The sequence below is a fragment of the Eupeodes corollae genome, chromosome 3 (genome assembly GCF_945859685.1).
Source record: "Eupeodes corollae chromosome 3, idEupCoro1.1, whole genome shotgun sequence".
Classification (NCBI taxonomy): Eukaryota; Metazoa; Arthropoda; class Insecta; order Diptera; family Syrphidae; genus Eupeodes; species Eupeodes corollae.
The window spans coordinates 91066710-91078073 of NC_079149.1; the positions used below are offsets into that span (position 1 = coordinate 91066710).

General features: G+C 38.2%; 1 protein-coding gene across 2 annotated transcripts in view; it reads left to right on the forward strand.

The window, feature by feature from the left end:
• LOC129950011 (FUN14 domain-containing protein 1) overlaps nucleotides 1-11164 on the forward strand; it is a 29020-nt gene extending 17856 nt beyond the window's left edge. For both annotated transcript variants that reach the window (XM_056061770.1, XM_056061771.1), the window contains exon 4: nucleotides 10938-11164. In XM_056061770.1, the coding sequence (XP_055917745.1) occupies nucleotides 10938-11120 (183 nt within the window). In that variant the 3' untranslated portion in view covers nucleotides 11121-11164. The remainder of the gene's footprint in view (nucleotides 1-10937) is intronic.
• The last annotated feature ends 200 nt before the right edge of the window (nucleotides 11165-11364 follow it).

The window sequence follows — 11364 nt, forward strand, 5'->3', positions numbered from 1 at the left end:
CCCAAAGTATTAGTCTGTCCAAGGCATTTTGTAAGAGTTCTTTTAGGATATTAAGATGCTTTCCTGAAACTGCTATAGCAACGTCGTCCGCATAGGCTATCACTCTGAAACCCTCCTGCATGTACATACTTCGGTCAATAATATTTTGCAACTGACTTAAAACTAGTTTGAACACTGGAAATGATGTTATTGGCATGCAATGATCTGAAAGGCTATATAGACTGATATTTCCGCTTGTTAAACTGTCCAGTGACGGCATAGTATTGATAATGTGTGACGTAACGTAACGTTTAGTCATGGAAGAATGTTTTTTGGCTTTGGGTAAAAGGACCCTTCAATTGAATGACTTGATAAAAGGGAATTTCTCTGCAATTTACAACTTAAATACAGTGTCACTTATTTTTCGGTTTTAATAAAAAAGCACATCAACATTCACTTTGGGGAATGACACATTTTATTCCAAATATGGAAACATCTAACAAACCTTCAATTTGCAAAGAGGTTATTAAAATCAGAGATGTACAGTTGTGTGAAAATATTAGTGCTCTCCAAATAAAACAAAAGGGACTTCAATATCAACGTTATAATATATTTCAATAAACCTCTAATAACAAACAAAGATATTTTATTCATAATAACAGAAAATAAGTATTATCGATTTTTTACCGTTAGCTTTGTCACAGTAAAAACCGTTTTTTAAATATATAGCTGTTCATAAACAATGACAAACAAAGCATGACAAAGTACTAGATCTATTACGTAAGAAGTAAGAAAAATTGTAATAAGCTATATGAAAGTATACAAATAATGTTAGCTTACAATTAGTTCTTTGTTGCATAATAATTGTTTTTTATTGTGCTTCGCATCTACATGGCATCGAGTCCACTAAAACCTGTCACTTCTTGACTGGTATTGCGTTCCACGAATCACGCACTGCTTCCCACAATTCTTTAGAATTCTAGGGGTTTGCTTTCTGAACTGCGTTCTTAACATCCCCCCACAAATTTGCGATGGGGTTAAGGTCGGGGGATTGAGCGGGTCACTCCATAACGGATAACTTCTTCTGCGCAAACCATGATTTTGCCTTTTTTGACGTATGCTTTGGGTCATAGTCTTGTTGGTATACCCAAACCAACGGCAATTCCTTTCAGCATAGGGTAACATAACCTCCTCAATAATTTTCACATACTCGGTTGCATCAATTATTGCCCCGATGGGATACAAAGGCCCGAACCCGTAGTATGAAAAGGAAGTCCATATCATAACTTTTCCTCAACCATGCTTCTCTGTTTTTGTAGTGTACCGTGGATAGTATGCTACATTTTAGGGTCTTCTCACATATTCTCGACGACTCTTGGACCCAAAAAGGACGATTTTGCTTTCATCGCTTCACAGAACATTCTTCAATTTCTCTTTTACCTAATCTCTATGCGCTTTAACAAACTCCATTCTTTTTGCCACATGCCTTTTTGTCAAGAATGGTACCTTGCGTGGACTTCGGGTTGGTAACTTCGCTTATAAAAGACGTCTCCCTGTTGTGACAGCGCTAACAAACAGTTGAAGTCCATTTCTTATTTTACAAGTCCTATGGAAGGGTTTTACTAACTGGACAATTTTTCTTACACTTCTTTCAGTAGTCATCCTTTTTGGGCCTAGCGTTTACGGTTTATTTTGCCATTTTAAGGCGTTACTGACCATTTTTGCTGAGCAGCTTAGGATGTATTGAATGTTTTGGTAGGATTTTCACTCCAAACGCAGTTTTCTAATAGGTTTTCGAATTTCTTCGGTGTCTCAAAAGAAAAAAAATCAAATGGGGTGGCGCAACAGTCCGTTGTGAACCAGGGCCTAGTGACTTACAACTCTCAACCATTCCTGTGTGCGAGTAGTGTTGTCAGGAATGGAAGGGACCTACAATTTTAGGCCGAATCCGAACGGCTAGTTTGAGAAAGCACTTTTTCATGACAAGAATTACTCTTGAAGGATTTGTCAATTCCTCGCAAGAGGCAGTACCCGCGAAAATTAATTTATTTTAATCAAGGTGGCACAGGCAGGGATTGAACCCAAGACCCCTTGCATGACAGTCCAACGCACTAACCATCATGCCACGGGTACTACTACGGTCTCAAAAGAAAGCTCACATTTAAATTTTTTTTAAGAAAAGTCTTAGCTTTATTGAAAAAATGTTTATTTTATATTGAAGTACACTGTTTGGGAATTTATTTTTTAAGGCGTTAAATCGGGACTCCGTGGAGGCCAATTTATGTCATCTCGCCTGGAGATTAAATTGTTCGGAAAAATTTCTCGAACTCTAGGCAGAGATCTGTTGGACGTGTGTGAAGTTGCTCCATCCTGCTGGAGCCATGTTCTTTGGTTGTAACCAGGAAAGTTTTGCAGTTGGGGTACGAAAAACTCGTCTAACATCTCCACATAACGCTCTGAATTCACTGTGAGTGTGCGTCCCCTTCCATCTTCAAAAAAGTAAGGGCCGACAATTCCTCGCGCCGACAACGCTGCTCATACGGTGACTTTGAGTGAATGTAGCGGTTTCTGATGTTTTTGTTTTGGGTTGGTTGCACTCCAGTAACGACAATTTTGCTTGTTTACATGCCCATTCAGGTGAAAATGGGATTCATCGGAAAACAAGATGTTGGTGAAAGTTGGAAAGCGCTCAATCATCTGATTTACAAAGGCAAGCCTCTGACCAGCATCTTGAGGCTTCAGTTCTTGCACTAACTGAATTTTGTACGTAAATCTTTGTGTAAAATGCGGCATAATGAAGATCTGTGCACATTTAAAGCAACAGCACGCTTCCAAATCGAGAGGTTTGGATAATCTCGAATAGACTGAGTAACACTGTCCACGTTTTCGGTTGTTCTTGATGATTTTGGCCGCCCAGATTTTGGTTTCTCCAGAGTTGACCCAGTCTCTTCAAACTTCTCAACCCATTTTGCAGTGAATCGAGTGCTCTAGGCGCATCATTTAAGTGACGAATATGTCGAATACTGCAGAATTTTCTACGCGCTACAGTCGCCGAATTACCGTTTTTGTAAAACTCACGTACGCACAACGCACGGTCCGCACCAGAGAAACGCTCCATAGCGACTAAATTCCCAAGAGCCAGACTACCGACTGACATACCCCCCGCGCCCCTCAGAATAGTTGCTTTTGCGTAATAAGATAAGCAAATGGGAACTTACTTTTGAGACACCTTGTATTTACTTACCGAAAAATAAAAAAAAAATTTTGTGAACACAACGGTACATTTCCGCCTACTGAGGAAAAACGATATAAGTTTAACATAACCGGAAATTACGGCATAAAATTATACAATGTCCCAAAGGTAGTAACATTTTCTGGTCATTTATAGAAGACGTACGTAACACCGCGTCGTCATCGGTTCCAACGTTCGTTCACAATGACACTCCCCATGCACCTCGATTGATAAAGGCAATTTACTTGCAGAACAGTTTCCTGTTAATTCAAAACTACCAGAGTGTCATGATTCCCTCTGTACTTGAGAGCGTAAACGAATTTATAAGACACATTTTTTGCACTCTTGTAGTTGCAAGACTCCTCCTCCTTATGGTAGGTAAGTTAGGTTGTATGGGGTGATGCATCCGTAAAGGTCGAGAAACATCTTACTTGGATCCATTGTGCTTGCTTTCTATGGCTTTCTTGCAAAGGAAAAGAGCTGCTGTAGCTTTTTTAACTCTTTCCTGTATATTAGATTTCCAACTTAATTTTTTGTCCAATATCAGACCAAGGTATTTGGCTTCATTGGTAAAAATTAGTGGTATACCTTTTATTGAAGGAGGTACAATTACTGGGATCTTGTATTTCCGTGTGAAAAGGACGAGGTCTGTTTTTTGAGGATTAATACTAAGTCCGCAGTTATCAGCCCATCTAGTGAGCATATTGAGTGCATTTTGGAGGAGGTCTCTCAGTGTATTAGGATGTTCCCCTGTGACAGCGATAGCAACATCATCGGCATACGCAACCACTCTGTAGCCATCCCTCTCAAGGGATATTAGTAGTTGGTTAACCACTATGTTCCACATGAGAGGGGACAGAACACCACCTTGCGGAGTGCCTCTACTGACAGACCTTTTTGTGCAAAATCTCCCAAACTGGAGTTGATGATCCTGCTTTTTAGCATTAGATTAATCAACTCACAGATTGAGTATTCGACGTTTAAGGTCATCATAGCAGAAGTGATAGCAGATGTGTCAACGTTGTTGAAAGCGCCCTCAATATCCTAGAAGGCCACCATAGTATATTCCTTTTTTCTAGGGAGTATTCGATAGTTCTTACCAGAGTGTGCAAGGCTTTTTCTACCGATTTCCCTTTGCAGTAAGCATGCTGAGACATTGATAGTCTCTTCTCAATGTTGTTACGTATATGGATATCGATCAATCGTTCCAGAGTTTTGAGAATGAAAGATGATAGGCTAATAGGTCTTAGGTCTTAAGGGTTGACATGCGAGCATTTGCCTGCCTTGGGAATGAAAACTACCTTTACATCTCTTCATCGCTGAGGTATATAGACCAGATTTATACAACTTTTGAAGATCATCTCAATGATGGGCGAAGTTATATCAATGGTATGTTGTAGCTCAGCTGGTACGATTTGATATGGACCTGGAGATTTGTAAGGTTTGAATCTATTCAGAGCCCATGTCAATTTTTCTTTTGTAACCAGACCTTGAGGAAAAATTATGTTAATACCCGACCCAGGACTGTTTGTTGTATTAACGGATTGGGAGCTATCCGGGAAGTGGGTGTCTAATAACAGGTTTAGCGTTTCTTCGCAAGAGTTGGTCCATGTACCATCTGAGTTTTTAAGACAACTAGGCATGGTTGGATTTGTCGAGAGAATCTTCCTTATCCTTGATGCCTCCGATTCTTCTATGGAGTTACAGAAGGATCTCCATGAGGATCTTTTGGCTATTCTCAATTCTAGTTTATACTTTTTAAGGAATTCTTTATAGGAGTCCCAATCTTGGGGATGCATAATTATAACTAATTTAAAAATACCTGTAATGATCATATTTGTCAAACCAAATTCATAATTACATAATTGAAAATTACGGCATAAAATTATACAATGTCCAAAAGTTAGTAACAATTTCTGGTCATTTATAGAAGACGTACGTAAGACTACGTCGTTCCCAATGGCACTCCCTATGCAGCTCGATTGATAAAGGCAATTTACTTGCAGCACAGTTTCCTGTTAATTCGAAACTACCAGAGAGTGTCATGAGTCCTTCTGTACTTGAGAACGTAAACGTTTTTATGAGACAAATTGTTCTCACTCGTGAAAAAGACTCATTCTATTGTTAGGTTTATGTTGTATGACGTGATGCGTCTGCAAAAGGGAAAGGTTTGGGTAAGGCATAGGAAGGTTGGTAAGGATTTAGGTTGAGGGTTCCTTCTTGAACCATCCTGATTTCTGGGAAAATTTAGGATAGTCTAATCTAGGACGAGATATCACATAAGTCGTCCTAATTCTTTTCTTATATTATCTTTTTTCTTTTTGCTAGGCTTGGGCAGTCGCATAAAATGTAGAAGCTAATATCCTAATGGTCCTAATATTTTCTACATCAATCGGATAAGCTGATACCCATTTGGGTGTCCACCCAGTTGTGAACTGTTAGGATACCAATTAATAAGGAGAGCTGAGGCTTAACTAGTTGCAAAAGAAATTTTGTTTTTCATTTGGATATTCTCGCCCTTAGAATTCTCCAAACTCTATTACAAGTTTCAAGGGCTAGCCACATGCTGCTTGTGATTTCAATGAAACTTTGGTGATTTGTTCATTTACCTGCTCTATTAGCCTTTAGATCGATATGGCTCGGACTGAGCATTGAACCGTTTTTGCCAATTTGTCTGCCTTTTTCATTACCGTCAATGTCACATTGTCCTGGGACCCAACAGAGGGTAACCGTGTTGACTTCGCTGAGTAAGCGAAGCTCCCTTCGGCATTTTTTTTTACCAGTTTTTACTTCCATTTCGAAGTGGATAGAAAACAGCATTGGCCCAGATTGTCTCTTAAATAGGCAAATTCTCCTCAAACCATATAACTTCCTTCCAATTGCATTTACTTCCCTTCTTTCCAAGGTCATGGAAACGCTGATCAATTATCACCTTAAGAAATGAAGAACGAAAACTTCTGAACGACCGGTGGGATGACTTTCGTAGCAAACAGGTCCACCGATGGTTTGATGGTTTATCGAACAGTGGAACAAATCCTTAAATCGTTTTGGAGAAAGTATATTTGATATTTCAAAAGCAAGTGATAGAGTTTGGCACCAAACTCTCTTATCTAAATTGGTTTCGATATCGTAATGAAGATTTTACAAATTTCAAAAGAGCCAACCAATCATTTCCATTCTGAAGATAAATATCTTCTTCCGTCGTGAAAATAGCTTTTCCTAGGTATAGTTTTCGTATTTCTTTAAGTAATGGACATATTCCCACAAAATGCATTATATCTTCAAAAGTATTCAGATTACACATACTACATTGGATTGGGAGATCTGGGCGGTGGGGTGTAAAATTTAACGGCAGTAACTCTCTTCGTGTTTTAAAAATGGTAGATATTTTATTTACACTCACGTTATTTCGGAAATAACTTATCTTGCTGAGATCGTGCTCGAGCTTTGGATAATATACTCTATATATTGAAGATGGTGCTTCTTCGATAAAGGATTTGCGCATACTTTCATCCAGAACCCGAAAAATATTGTATAACTGATTTCATTTGATAAAAGTTTCCACGCTTCCACTTTTCAAAATATGACGATTTAAGTTAAGCACTTTAAGGATGTAGTCGCAATGTAGTTTCAGTGTTGTGATGTATGTATATTATATATATAAGTGCAGGCGTAGTACTGGTTTGAGAAAAAATCTAAGCAGTTGTTCGACAGTCTCATATTGAAGGTATCCCCAAACCTGGGCTGCATAAAACATAATTGATCGAGCGCCTCAAATATCTGGTATTTTGCACGTAGACCAATATTTTTATTTTTCATGCAGCTGAACCAAGTAGAGTTAATAGCATTTTTTTAACTTTTTAGTTTTTCTCCTAAATGAAACTTCATACTATTTTGTGGCGTCATAATCAATCCAAGGTATTTGTAGTTGTCTACTATTTGTACAGGAACCCCATCAAGTTTCCAATTAAAATTACCACTCCGAAGGCCCTTACCACTACCTAACACCATTATATGAGATTTTGCACGACGGTTAGGTTCCATCTTTTGCAGTACTCTTCCAATTTGGTAATCATCATCTGAAGTTTTATGGGAGTGTCGGCTAGCATCACAATGTTATCAGCATTCATCAAGACTTTCATTAGACTGCCTCGTATATCAATCATACCGTTTAAATAACAAACTATATCATCAAGGAAGAGGGAGAACAGTAGTGTGCTCAAGATACATCCTTGTCTCAATCCCATAGGAGTCAAAAAAAACTTTCCGACATCGAGGTCTCGTCCCAAACTTTTGCTGAGCAATTTGTATACATTTTTTTGTTAGTGTTTTCCACATTTTAAATGGTAGACCTAATACCTATAGTTTATAAAACATTAAATCTCTATCAACGCTGTCAAATGCGGATTTAAGGTCTATAAAATAAGCATACTCTGGGTGCGTTTGATATCGACAATAGTACTTAGTGTAAAAATTTGAAAATTTGAGTGGAATATCCTTGACGAAAGCCAGCTTGAAATTCACTTAGTAGCTGTGGTCCTCAAACCAATTGGTTAAGCGCTTATACAAAATACTTCCAAATATCTTGCGGATTGTATAAGTAGTGAAATCCCTCTATAGTTTTTAACCACATTTTGGTTTCCTTTTTTAAAAACTGGAAGAATAACAGATGATTCAAAGCATGGAGGGATATAATCATATTCATACAATTCATTGAGCTTATGTAAAAGACAGTTGGCAAAATCGTTAGAACAATACTTATAAAATTCGTGAGGGATTTGATCTTCTCCAGGCGTTTTGGCTTCCTTCATTTCAACTAATACTGCTCTCAGTTTTGTAATTGTGAAAGGTTGGTCCATTTTTTGATCGTTGATGTAATTGACGCAATACTGAAAAGGTAGAGCTGACTTCTCTATATTTAAAAGGGATTGATAATGTATTTTATTTTTAAATCCGATGTGGGTATGTTTATACCAATACTAAGCTTTGATCCATTTAAAATACGAACAGATTTCTTTGATCGTCGCTTTTTCTTTGACATGCTCTTGTTTAAAATAACAGTTATCATACTTTCTAAATAGTTTAAGAAAAGCAAATGCCTTATATCTCGCTCGGCTACAATCATTATCAAACCATTGCTGTTTAGCTTGAAGTTGATATGTTCTTTTGATAACTTTCGGCGCTGCTTTGCGAATAACATCTTGCATATTTTCTATCGATACTGCTTCTCCTTTCGATTGCAATGCATTCATTTGCAAATTCAATGCTGTTTGGTACGAACTTTTGCAATTGTTTCGCCATATTAGTCTGTAGCATAAGAGTTCATTGGTATCTAGCGAATTACCCTTTTTCAAAGTTACAGATATGATTAGAGAAAATCCTTGCATAAATTTTAAAGTCAGATATTTCGTAAAACCAGTCATCAGCAACAACGCAATAGTCTATTACAGAGCATGGAATTTAACATTCGACATTGCCAAAAAAAAACACCGGCTTCTTAGATGGAAAAAAAGAGAGCATGAGAAGCGCGCGATCGAGGAGATAGAGGGATGTCACAACAGGAATGAAAAAAAACCTCCCAAAGGTACCAGCAACGAACCGAAGCCTGTAAAGACGATCAGAGGAATATCGTAGTAGAACCGCAGTCGATGCTGAGAATATGGAAAGATCACTTCCCCAAATTATATAACGGCGATGACGAACCGAATTCCGCTGTAAGGGAGATAGAACCACTCAACCTCGGCGACGCAGATCAACAATTCCGCCTACCCGACCTTGACTAAGTGAAGATAGCTATATCTAAACTTAAGTCAAACAAAGCTGCTGGAGCTGACGGCATCGCTGCCGAACTATTCAAAGCAGTAGGCGATGACTTGGTAGGGAGCATGCACCAACTCATCTGCAAAATATGGTCGGAAGAAAGCATTCCCGATGAGTGGAATCTCAGCATAGTGTGCCCGATACATAAGAAAGGAGACCCTCTAAACTGCGCCTACTACAGAGGCATCAGTCTCCTTAACATTGCGTATAAGATCCTCTCTGCCGTATTATGTGAACGTCTGAAGCCATTCGTCAACAACCTGATTGGTCCTTATCAGTGTGGCTTCAGACCAGGAAAGTCTTCAATCGACAAAATATTCACACTACGGCAGATCTTGGAAAAAACACAGGAATTTCAAATCAATACCTACCATCTCTTTATCGATTTTAAAGCCGCGTATGACAGCATCTATAGGGAAGAGCTCTACCGAGCAATGTCTAGTTTTGGCATCCCTGTCAAACTTATCCGTTTGTGCAGAATGACGATGGAGAATGCACGCTGCTCTATCAAGGTCGATGTTAAAAAAGGTTTTAGACAGGGCGATGCACTGTCATGCGACTTCTTCAACATCGTTCTGGAAAGAATTGTGCAAAACTCAACCGACAACACTAGAGGCACAATCTTCCAAAGGTCCATCCAATTACTCGGATACGCAGATGATATTGACATAATTTGAAGATCAAAGCGTGATGTCAGTGGAGCGTTTTTGAGCATTGCGACGGAAGCGAAGAAGATGGGTTTAGTGGTCAATGAGGGCAAGACCAAGTATATGCTGTCATCAAAAAAGGACACTGAACGACGACGTCTTGGACAAAACGTCACCATGGACAGCTATAACTTTGAGGTAGTAAAGGACTTTATCTACCTAGGCACCGCTATTAATACAGACAACGACACCAGCGCTGAAATCAAACGAAGAATAACTCTTGCAAATCGCTGCTTCTTTGGACTTAGAAGGCAATTGAGAAGTAAAGTCCTCTCTCGAGCATGTAAAATCACCATCTATAAGACACTCATCATCCCGGTTCTCATTTATGGCGCTGAGGCCTGGACCTGGAAGCTTAAGGCTTTAATGATAGAAATAAAAAAAAAGAGCTTGAAAGTGATAGGCGATATAACAATACCAAAACATTTACAACGTTTAAACACCGCCGCAATGTTTCATGCCTTCTATTGTCGTACTGATATTTTTTTACAAACAATGATCTATCGAATTATCTAGCTGCTTTTCTCTCCTAAACAATTCAACCACAATATTCGCAACTCTAGGAATATTCCTAAGTTCACCCTTGAACTCAATTTCTGATGTACTGCTAAGAATAGAGATTCTTTTTTAAGCGCACATCGAGAATGTGGTAATGCTTTACCCAATTCTATCTTCCCCTTCCATTTCGTTATAAAAATCCCTTAAGATCCTAAGTCCAATGTGGACCGGTATCTCCTCTTTAAATCTATCCTTTTTTTACTAAAGCTCGCACTGTGTTTGAACTTTTAAAATATTAAGAGTATTACAAATCTGTAAGCTCTTCGTTCGAAATGTTTTCACATCATGAATCTTGTGAAAATAAAGCCCACTAAACAAACACAACGGAGAGATTTTATTTGGTGTTACCAAACTAGTGCACCGATTTAAAAGTGCCAACACTATAATTTGTGCCTCATTGTATTTTACACTATTTTAAACACTGAAAGCCTTTTGGTTTGCGATTTTAAGAAACAGCAGAAATCTTGTGGTTTTGTTCAGTTAAAGTAATTTGAGACATCATGACGCATTTAACTCGCATTACATTTCTGCAGGTGCATTTCTACATTTCTATCTAAAATCTAAGTTTATCAACTCATCGCTTGAATTCTTTCAATTTCTCTGGTACAAGATTTTTATTTTTTACATTCTTTTTCTTTCAGGCCGAACGCTTTGTCGACCGCAAATTGGACCGTGCTGAGGAAATCATAAAGAACAAAGCCAAAAAGGGAAAGAAATGGTACAGCAACTTGATTGGTGATGAAAATGGACCAAAACTAAACGATCTTCACATCTTCTTGACTGCTTTTGTTGGTGGTGTTGCAATTGGCATAGCAAGTGCTTGATTTTTACCCCCAAAGTAAATTTCCAAAGCGCCCACAAAAAAAAACACTAATAATTGACAAAAAAGTATAAGAAAGTAAATAAATGTTAAGATAGATCATTTGCATTCGAGGATTTTGCCAACAAAGAAAAAAGAAAACCCTCATCAATGCCCATTTATCAATACTGCTCGATGTATGTATTTAGAAGACGTAAAACAAAAACAAACGAATATTATGTACTCAAAGCAAATATTACTTAAAAATT